This window comes from Phragmites australis, chromosome 13 (genome assembly GCF_958298935.1).
Source record: "Phragmites australis chromosome 13, lpPhrAust1.1, whole genome shotgun sequence".
In the NCBI taxonomy this organism is placed as follows: Eukaryota; Viridiplantae; Streptophyta; class Magnoliopsida; order Poales; family Poaceae; genus Phragmites; species Phragmites australis.
The window spans coordinates 30,672,135-30,683,370 of NC_084933.1; the positions used below are offsets into that span (position 1 = coordinate 30,672,135).

At 41.6% G+C, this 11,236-nt stretch overlaps 1 protein-coding gene and 1 pseudogene across 1 annotated transcript; both read left to right on the forward strand.

Moving 5' to 3' along the window:
- The first annotated feature begins 11 nt into the window (after positions 1 to 11).
- On the forward strand, positions 12 to 7,388 carry LOC133889626 (cysteine protease 1-like; annotated as a pseudogene).
- Positions 7,389 to 8,539: 1,151 nt separating this feature from the next.
- On the forward strand, positions 8,540 to 10,255 carry LOC133888103 (probable phytol kinase, chloroplastic). Its single transcript, XM_062328223.1, has 6 exons — positions 8,540 to 8,916; positions 9,198 to 9,265; positions 9,349 to 9,480; positions 9,576 to 9,691; positions 9,796 to 9,910; positions 9,998 to 10,255. The coding sequence occupies exons 1-6, from the start codon at positions 8,632 to 8,634 to the stop codon at positions 10,191 to 10,193; spliced, it is 912 nt and encodes a 303-aa protein (XP_062184207.1). The 5' UTR covers positions 8,540 to 8,631; the 3' UTR covers positions 10,194 to 10,255.
- The last annotated feature ends 981 nt before the right edge of the window (positions 10,256 to 11,236 follow it).

An 11,236-nucleotide genomic window follows, 5' to 3' on the forward strand; every position in this document is an offset into this window, starting at 1 on the left:
ACGCGACGACCATGGCTGCGGGCGGCGGCCGTGGCGTGGCCGCGGTTGCGCTGGTGGCCCTGGCCTTCCTCCTCTGCGCCTCGTCGGCCGCCGCCGCGCCCGACACTTCCACCACCGTAGAGCACGAAATGGCGCGGACGGAGGCCCAGGCCCGCGCGATGTACGACCTCTGGCTCGCGCGGCACGGACGCTCATACAACGCGCTCGGCGAGTACGACCGCCGGTTCCGGGCGTTCTGGGACAACCTCAGGTTCGTCGACGCGCACAATGCCGGCGCCGACGCGCACGGGCACCGCCTCGGGATGAACCGCTTCGCCGACCTCACCAACGAGTACCGCGTGCGCCAGCGCCGCGGGCAGGGGCCGCAACGCCGTCGGGGAGAGGTACCGCCACGACGGCGTTGAGGCCCTGCCGGAGTCTGTCGACTGGAGGAAGAGCGGCGCCGTCGCTCCCGTCAAGAACCAAGGCCAATGCGGTAAGATCACTGGCTGTTGTTTCCTCCTAGATATTTGCATGCATGAGAAAAGCACATAATGCATGGCTTGGTGGCTTGGTGCATCGTTACTGATCGGCGTTTTGCTTGGTGTGGTGGTAAACAGGTAGCTGCTGGGCGTTCTCCACGGTTGGCGCGGTTGAAGGGATCAACAAGATCGTCACCGGCGACCTCGTGACGCTGTCGGAGGAGGAGCTCGTGGACTGCTCCAGGAACGGGCAGAATAGCGGGTGCAACGGTGGTACGATGGACGACGCGTTCACCTTCGTCACCAGTGTTGACCTGAAAAGTTGCTAAGCTAAACAGTGAGCTTCTCGTGTGCAATCCTTAGTACCACACGGAGTGTGTTCAGTAACGGAGATAACTGTTACACTTCTGCGGTAATGAACAACCAATTTACGAGCAAACCGGCAAAAGATAACTAACCCGGCGAACAACACCTTGAAAACCTAGTCTGATACTACGACGACGGATCTTTGTTAGCAAATTGTATCTGGAAGGGACCCTATCACGGCATGATCAGCCGACGGCTTATCCTTAGTCGTCGAGATCAAGAATGAGTAGCAACAAGAGGAGGAAGAAGGAGGTACAAGACTAAAAGAGCTAGGTAGAAAAATAGTAGATGTATATTGGTATTTGATTGATTCTTGGATGTTTCAGTCGGACGTGACCCTCTTATATTTAAAGAACAGTATGTCTTAATTGTACATGATTAAGACTTCTAATTCAAACCGAACAAGACTTACAAATACGATTCGGCTATAACACATAAGTCTAAACTTTCTATAAGTAACATATCTTTCCTATTCAACCACTTAAATTCTCATATATCTGTTAGAGTATCTTTTATTACAGTTAAGCCTTCTTCGATTCGACTACGTTTTTTATCCGAACATCTGTCTGTATCACTTAGTCGTGGTCACAGGTACTATTCACTGGTCAGGTATTGTTCACTGGCGGGGGGGGGGGGGGGGACTGTTCAATGGTCATGGGTACTGTCCATCTAGTTGGAAGTATTATTTATCTGGTTGGAAGTATTGTTCATCTGATCGAAAGTACTATTCATTTGGTTGGAGGTACTAATTACTACGATGATCACTATAGATGTCAAATCTTGTCATCAACACATACCCTCCAATTTTTTTAGTAAAGCTTGCATACCGAAAAACACTTTCATACGCAATAATCATGAACAGTTTACTATCTATTCCCAACCATCACTTAGGACGATGATAAACGAGGTGCCGGCTATATATGCTCTTAGGACGATGATATATAAACATCGACTATATATCTTATATTCTCCTAATAATGTTTCTAATATGACTGTAACAGCCGATCCTATGTACCTTGGTTTAGCAATGTCTGACTAAATTGCAAAGATTGATACAACGACATCCAAGGATCGCACTAAAATCATGGAAAATAACCAAAACATATCTAGGCATAGTTTTCACGATGAGGACATTGGTGAAACAGGTAATAAACATAGATGATGTATCTACCAATGATTTTGATGATCATGTGCAAACCTGTGATTTTACAGTTATTTCTTGGATCCCTTCACCTTTAATTTTTCCTTATGTGTAGTTCTAGCAATGGATGCTTGAATATTACCTTTAGTCTGAACTTGTGTGCTACCTTTAGGAACCCACATCTTCTTCTTTTAATTAACCGCATCAAGGCTATGCTTTTGATTAGTCACATTAGCTACTTCTCACTTTCTTCATTTGAATCTGAACTGGAACGCATACAATCGGCTGTAACATTTACCATTGTGCTGCTGGACCTTTCCTTTTTTCTAAGCCTGACATCAATAATTCTTCTTCTATGTGTTGCTTTTCCTTGTCGCATACTAATGCAAAAGCCCAAAACAGATGTGTGTTTGGCTTGATCACATGAAGTATGTGCATTTTTATCAGTTACCGACATAGCTCCTTCAAGTGAATTCACACTTACTAGCTCTTTGGGTACAATAGTCAGCTTATCATCTCTTGAAGGTAAATCTGAACTTTTATCCTTGTTACCATCCCTTTTAACACTATAAACTTATTCGATCACTTTCCTCTTCGTTTGATCTCCGGATGACCCCCTTGATCAAAACAATCATCTCTAGGATGGAATAGTCTATCAAACACCGGTGGCCTTGGTGCTGTCCGTCCAGGATAGAATGACTCAAAGGCTATCGGAGGTGGCGTCCATGGACCATACCAGCCATAAGGTGGACAAGGAGGAAATATCATAGGAAGAGCCCCCACAACATGGGCATTTGTGGCCCAAAAGAAGGATACAACGCTGCTGCATGAAAATCTTCTCATCGCCGATTCTGACCAACAAACTCATGCTTTGGAGGTGATCTCGGTTGCTTAAAATTACCAAACCGACCAGCAGTACTTGGGCCGGCTTTCTCCCTCTCATACTTAACCAGAAATTGTTTGAATGTCACATTCGGCTTTGCATTTGGTACAGCTCTAGTAGTTGATGCTTGAACATTAACCTTAGCTTTAATATTTTGACTACTTTTAGGGACCCAAATCATCTTCTTATTTTTGTCTACAATATTGCTAGCTTTACTAGTTCTATCATTATCAATTTTGCTAGCCATTGTCACTTTCTTTCCTTTGGTTGCATCAACATATTTTGACCAAATTCGCACCTACTTATCCTCACAATTCAGCATACTTCAATCGACCTTCATTAATAGCCAATTGTATTTTCCAGCGAAACACATGGCAATCATTAGTACTATGAGTAAACAAATTATGATACTTGCAATATAAATGCCCTTTCAACTCTTCACATGAAGGTATAGCACGATGATCAGATAATCTGATACGTTTCTTTTACAATAAAATATTAAAAATCTGATTACACTTGGTAAAATCAAATGTATTTTTCTTTCCTAACCGATTCTTTTTGTGTAGATGGTTTTAAAGCTAAACAAACAAATAGTTCATATTTAATATTAACCCACTCAACTACACATTTACTTGTACTCATCTTGTTCAATATCTTAGAGTTATTTTCTATATATTAATATCGCTCTCTTCAAATTTCAGCCTCGGTCCTGTATCCCTAAACCCGAAATAGTCACAAACTTATGCCCCGTTCGAGACCAAATATAGACCGAGTTTAGAATAAGTAAAATAACACATATAAATGTAATGCCTAACAAAGATGATGACGTAAATAATTCTAACTTAAATGTATTGTTATTATCGGTCTTCCCATATAATGTAATAATTTGGCTGACAAATCCTGCAGTAATTCTACTATCCCTACTCATGAATTTTACAAATTCTAGCATTGACCGCATTGTCAAAATCTGAGCACAATCCTCTATATATAGATATTACATTATCAAACTCTATTTCAGATTTTTCTTGTAACATACTGCAATTTGTTTATTCATATTACTTTCCCTACCCAACTTTCAGAATCATTAAGCATAGAATCATTAAAAGATTTAACTATCGAGACTATAAAATCAGATTGGATAGTAGATAACGTAGTTGCAAATCATACCTCTTTTAGCAGGATATCAATAAATGTAAACTCTTTTTATCTTAATGACACCTTACTTTGTTTTCTAATAACATGAAAATAGCTCCTTCTGACAATTATTGCAATTTTGCTTCAATCGTGTTATGATCTTTTTCAGAAAATTCATCAAGTATAGACATATTACCACTATTAACATTCGCTATAGGCATGACCGAAACACATTTATCTCGATTTTGATCATCAATTATTTTAGCGTGAAATTCAAACGGTAACACTATAGCTTTCTTTATCTTAAGCACAATCACTAATTCAACAGTAGTCAGCCTTATATCTATTTCGACTCCTTTTCCGACACCAGACTGCCCCCAATACTTTTAGTCCCTATTTTTGCTCGGCTATAAGCCGTGTAGGTTTGAAATCAGCATGTTGTTTCGGGGTACAAGTATATGCTTGTGGGTTGCAAATATAGTGTATTTTGTTGGGAAACACTAAAATATGTTCCCGACAATGAATTACAAGGAACACCAGAACTTTGGATTGGAGTAGGAGGCAAACTATATGCTGTTGTGTTGTATGAAGGTATATGCATACTTGCTAAATTTTCATTTATTTGGCTATAATCATTAGTAACATATGGAGCCGAATTAGATGCATTCAGTGTTGCATATGGTGCTGAAAAAGTATAAGGTATAACATCCGTTTTAGTAACATATGGTGTAGCATACGGTGGTTCAAAATAATTGATCAAATGATCAGCACTACTGCGACCAACATCTCATCCATTGGCACAGCTTGTTGTGTAACCATAAGCGGTGAACTTATTACCGATGAATTAAGATATATCATTTGTGGTTATATACTACTAGAATTATTAATATGTGATGACTCATAATAATTGGCCGAACCTATCATCTTAATTTGGCCATAATGATTGTTCATCGACATGTTAATTTATGATACACTAGGTGGTATAAGTATTGTCGATGAATTAAAAGAAACAGGCATATATTGTATGTTGCTAATAGCATTGAAAATTAAAGTATGTATATTGTTTTGTATTGACTGTTGCATATTATCAATATATTGTAATTGTAAAATTAAAGATCCAAAATAATTACCCAACGTATAATATCAATTTCTAGTCGATGCATTAAATTCATCAAATATAGATATAGCAACATCAACCGGCTTATTCATTGTATTTACAAAATAATCTATTAATATATTTATAAATTATACCTCAGACTTAACGTAGATGGATGATATGACCATATTATTGTGATTGATCCTAAGTCTATATTGTGCCATGACCGAAGAAGTCGATGCATGGAGCAGGGCGTGCAGTACAGAGGCGTGCAACACAAGCATGCATCATAGGGACGTGAATCTTTCACGTAATACACCAACACAAGCATGCATCATAGGGGCGTGCAGCTGCTTCACAAGTTGTGCACAGGAACAAGAAATTGGCTTCACGTGAGGTAGAGATCTGATGCTAGCAGGAGCTGGTGATCGAGCAGCACCAAAACCACACGGTGCACGTTCTGCTTCACGCCGTGTCGCACAATCATTTCGCCTCCGTGATGTGCGGTTGAGTGTGCCAGCAGATCGAAACGAATACTTCTTGCCAAGGCCCTGGCGAGCGGCAGCAAGCAAGCGCAATCGGCCGAAAGGCCTGATGCGGCAGAGACGGAAAAAGTAGATCGATTTGAATAATTGGTAGGGAAATAAATTCGACTGTACCTAAACTGAACAAGTCGTTTCCAAACGGAGTCACCAAAAATGGTGACACGAAAATTTGTCACACGAAATACTGATCAACTCTTGTATAATCCTTAGCACTACACGCAGAGAGCAACCGATTTACGAGCAAACCGGCAAAGTATAACTAACCTGACGAGCATCACCCGAAAAACCTAGTCTGGTACTACAACAATGGATCTTCATCAACAAATCACATCTAGGTGGGACCCGTCAAGGTACAGTCAGCCGGTACCCTGTCCTTAGTCGTCGAGATTAAGAACTAATAGCAGCAGGAGGAGAAAGAAACAGGAACATAACTACATGAGTTAGGTAGAAAAATAGTAGATATATATTGGTATTTCATCAATTGTTAGATGTTTCAATCGGTCATGACCCTTTTATATTTAAAGTGTGGTATGTTTTAGCCGTACATGCTTAAGACTTCTAATTTAAATCGAACAAGATTTACTGATATAATTCGATATAACACATGAGTCTAAACTTTCTATAACTGATATATCTTTCATATTCAACTATATAAATTCTCACATATCTATTTGAATATTATTTATTGCAGTTAGGTTTTCTTCGATTCGACTACGTTTTCATCCAAACATCTGTATGTATCAGGATCACAGCTACTGTTCAATAGTTGGGCACTGTTCATTAACTAGGGTACTGTTTACTAGTTGAGGGTCCTGTTTACTGATCAGATTGAAGGTATTGTCTACTGATCGGAGTTCGTCTAATCGGAAGTTTTATTCATCTGATTCAAGTACTACTTATCTTATCAAAGATATGATCAAAGATACTGATTGACACCGACAATGACTACCTTACACAGTCCGGGACAGCAAGTGCGACCTCGCGAAGAAAAGGCGCAAGGTCGTGTCCATCGACGGCTTCGACGACGTCCCGCGGAACGACGAGAAGTCGCGCGCTGCAGAAAGCCGTCGCGCACCAGCCCGTCGCCGTCGCCGTCGCCATCGAAGCCGGCGGCCTCAAGTTCCAGCTCTACGAGTCGGCAAGTTCAACTAACTTCATTGCACCACCAGTTTGTCGATTACATCATCTTGTCTTGCTTTAAACACTGACGAGTAACCATGCAATACGCGCGCGTGCAGGGCGTGTTCACCGGCAGGTGCGGCACGTCGCTGGGCCATGGCGTGGTGGCGGTGGGGTACGGCACGGAGAGCGGCAAGGACTACTGGATCGTGCGCAACTCGTGGGGAGCCGACTGGGGCGAGGCCGGTTACATCCGGATGGAGCGCAACGTGAGCGCTTGCACCGGCAAGTGCGGCATCGCCATGGAGGCGTCCTACCCCGTCAAGACCGGGCCCAACCCGTGGCGCCGCCGGAGACATGCGACCGCTACAGCACCTGCCCGCCGGGGAGCACCTGCTGCTGCAACTACCGCGTCAGGAACTTCTGCCTCGTCTGGGGCTGCTGCCCCGGCGAGGGCGCCACCTGCTGCAAGGACCACGCCACCTGCTACCCGGCGGATTACCAGGTCTGCAACGCCAAGACACGCATCTGCTCCAAGAGCAAGAACAGCCGGGACACCATGGAGGCGCTGCTCCGTTTTCCGGCAAAGCGACAGCCGGCATCGATTGCAGAAGAGCTAGTTAGCTCGATTTTCACGATTTAATTTAGGCGTTGCTTTTTTTCTAAGAGCTAGTTTTTTTTTTATCTAAGATTCACAGTACATAAGCGCTAGTTATACTCCTCTGGTTAAAAATACATGACTTTTTTTTTATTTTTTACTATCTTTTTCATAAAAATTTGACCACTATTTCTTTTAAAATATAGTTATAATATCTAATAAAATATAATATTATGAAAGTATTTTTTAAGATAAATAATATACATATGCTTTTTATATTTGCAAACTAAATATTTTAGAAGCTGTTAATAATTAAAGTTTTAAAATTTTAATTAGATTTTAATAAAAAGGTCAAGTATTTATAACTGGAAGGAGTAAATATTTGTTAATAAGAGTTAGTGGTTTGACCATCAAATAGTGTTTGCTAGTTTATTACTTGCTATTGCGAATATATTTTATGTACGACAAATTGTCAGTCAACCGTGGCTAGAATTTCTAAACGCTGCACATGTTGTTGCTCTCGTTGATGGAGATGATCAGAATAAAACAAATGTTCTACCGCCGAAGCCCAATCTGCAATATGTAATTGGTCTTTTCGTCAGAACAAAACAAAGTACGATAAAAGGTCATAAATATGTGTCCTTTTAAAAAATATTCAATCAAAATTTTCAAAACTTTGATTTAATAATAACTTTTAAAATATTTAATTTAGAAATTTTAAAATCATATGTGCAGATTTTTCTTGAAAAATATTTGTATCATAAATTTAATAGATTTTATAAGTATATTCCAATAAAAAAATAATGGTAAAACCATACATTATATATCTGTTTATGATCAAGGGATTGATTTTTGCTGAAAACTATTTTTTGAAAAGTTATTTATGTATTCTAAGAAAAGCTGTTAACTTATGAGTTTAATTTTTAAACTCTTAGCACAGGACTTTTTAGAAAAGCCACACTCAACCAATTTATCAGCTTTTAATCCATTTCATAAAAACTAACATATCATGTTTTCAAAAATCAGCGTAAACCCAATCTATTTAATATAACTTATAGCTTTTAAAAAATAGAAACTGCTAATAAACTGTGTGAAACACACGTACCACGTACGTAAGCCGAACTCATCAGTCAATCAATTACACCCTAGCTGGATGGACAGGGATAACAGAAAGACACGTGACAGAGCCTACATGCTAGAGTACACAAGATGACAAGACGAAGCGACTGGTCGCTAGCAAGTGGCGCCCACGTCCGCGCTCTCCTGTCCCGTCTCCTCAACTGAACCAATGGCAGCGGCGGCGTGGCCTGGCACCGCCTGCGCCTCCTCCCCGAACTCTCTTCTGCTCTCGGGCTCCCCTCCCCACGCAGCCTTCGCGCTCGCGCCTTCCCCGGGGAGCTCCATGCGGCGGCGACTTCTCCTCGGCTTCGGCACCCCGGCCGTGGCGGTGGTGGCTGCCGTGGCTCCCCCCGCGGTGCTGCAGGATGGGGTGGCCACGCTGCTCATCACCGCTGGCGCCTACTCCCTTGTGCGCACCTTCGATGTGCTCACCGAGCGGCGGCTCATCGAACAGGTCTCGGCCTTCACTAATCCCCCGCCATTCTGATCTAAAAAAACATAGTTTTAGCTCAATCTGTCGTGTTTGGAGATATGATTCTATCAAGTCCTGATCAGTACTTATCGTGAACCGCTTGCTGCGCAAATTGACACAACGTTTTCCCAAATTTAGGATTCGTAAAAACTAACAAAGGGGGTTAAGGTTTTGAACTTTTGATTGATCAAATAAACATAGATACCATCAGTTACTAACGTTGTTTGTTGTTTGCTTCTTATCCTTGTCATTAATGAAGTCAGAGTTTGAGCAGAAAGATTGTGCATGTGCTGTCCGGCGTTCTGTTCATGTCTTCCTGGCCACTGTTCAGGTATTCCCTGCCACTGCATCCAGCCTCAAAACGTTCACAACCACCAACTTGAAATACTTAAGCAATACATGTTCTATTTGCAGTAATTCGACAGAAGCACGGTACTTCGCTGCAGTTGTTCCATTCTTGAACTCCATAAGGCTTCTGACATACGGACTCCGTCTTTACACCGATGAAGCTTTAGTAAAATCGGTGACCCGTGAAGGAAAACCAGAGTAATCCTATTGTTATTGGAGCAATGATTGTTGACTGTTCTATTATGTTCTTTTAGTATGCTACTCCCTGACAAGATATTTGGTTAATTCTACAGGGAATTGCTGAAAGGTCCTCTCTATTATGTCCTGGTGCTGCTGTTCAGTGTTTTAGTCTTCTGGCGTGAGTCCCCCATTGGGATTGTTTCCTTGTCGATGATGAGTGGCGGCGATGGTATTCCCCAGCATCAAGCATAATTGCAGTTCCTTTTGTAGAACACTATTGCATTTGATTGATTCTGCTAAGTATCTGCATCTGCGTGGGCCTTAACTTTGCAGGCTTCGCTGACATTGTCGGGAGAAGGTATGGCTCACTGAAGCTGCCATTTAATGAGAAGAAGAGCTGGATCGGTAGCATCTCGATGTTCTTTTCCGGCTTCCTGCTATCCGCTCTGTAGGTTTTCACCTCAAATGCATTGCTGATTCTTGTGATGTGTCTTGAGAGTTTTTGTTAATGATGTATTGATATGTTTCCTTGCAGAATGCTGTTCTACTTCTCAAGCCTTGGTTACATTCATGTTAGCTGGGAGGAGATATTTGGTAAGCTGGTTCTTGTTGCATTGGCAGCCACAATAGTGGAGTGTATTCCTGTCACTGATGTTGTAGATGACAATATCTCTGTTCCTTTGGCCACCATGTTGGTAGCTTTTCTGTTATTTGGCTCCAATGCACAATGACTAATACTATTAAGTAGGCGCTTTTTGAGTTTTCCCTGCAATGAACCCACATTTTCCCCTCCTCTTTTCATCTTTTAATCACAAAGAAATCTTATGTCACACCCCATGCCCTCACTACCTTTCCGTGGTGATGTTTTGCTCGGTATCTTGTTTCTCCGGTACTTGACGGGCAAAGTCACTATCTCGTTTTTGGTGACTCCCTGCCTTGCTCTCGGGAAGAAAGGATGATTGACGTTCTTGGGCTTGGCTTTACCTGATGGTGTGTACTCCTTAAACCAGTTCTATCCCTTCTACTTTGTTGTGTTTGGTTAACTCTCTGGCTGCCCTTTGTCTTTTGATCTGTGATTGGTTGGAGAGGAATGGGGAGCTTGTATTGTCTGCCTGTAACCATTATTCCGTACGGCTGGTTTGTCCGTTAGAGAAATTAAGATTGTGAGTCTCTTTCATGTCAGGGCAGGAGCTGGGTTCTCCTTTGGAGAAATTAAGGTTGTGGATCTCTTTTATGTAGCATATGTGTGGCACCAAAGGGATGACCAGTACCATAAATGGTTTGCTACCTGGAAATGTGACCTTGGTGTGGTTGCCTAACGACGGCTTAACGTGGGTTAGCCTGTGATTAGCCGGATGATAAACCCGGCCTACAGCGAGAGGCGCCGGTTGGCTCTAGTCGATCCTGGTATCTTATTGAGCTTAAATTAAATGAACAGATACTACAAGGTATACAGGACATTTAACTAACACTTCAACCTGCTAGTTCAGTTATTATATTTTGTATGAGGATATAATGTAATGGCCATCACTCGAGGATTTGTTGAATTTAAGTAGTGATGTATTTATGCGTATTGCTTGCTGTATATCCAGACATTGTTTCTTTGTAATTAGTACTATATTGTTGAAAGGTATCTTTTTGTATGAATTTTGTTGTGTGGGGGAATTTTATAAATTGTTGATTTTATTTAGTCATCTATTTAGCAATGTGCAGCGACTGCTTAAAGTTTGTTAAAAAATATGGGTTGTTTCTTCCTATGAAACCACTCAACCAG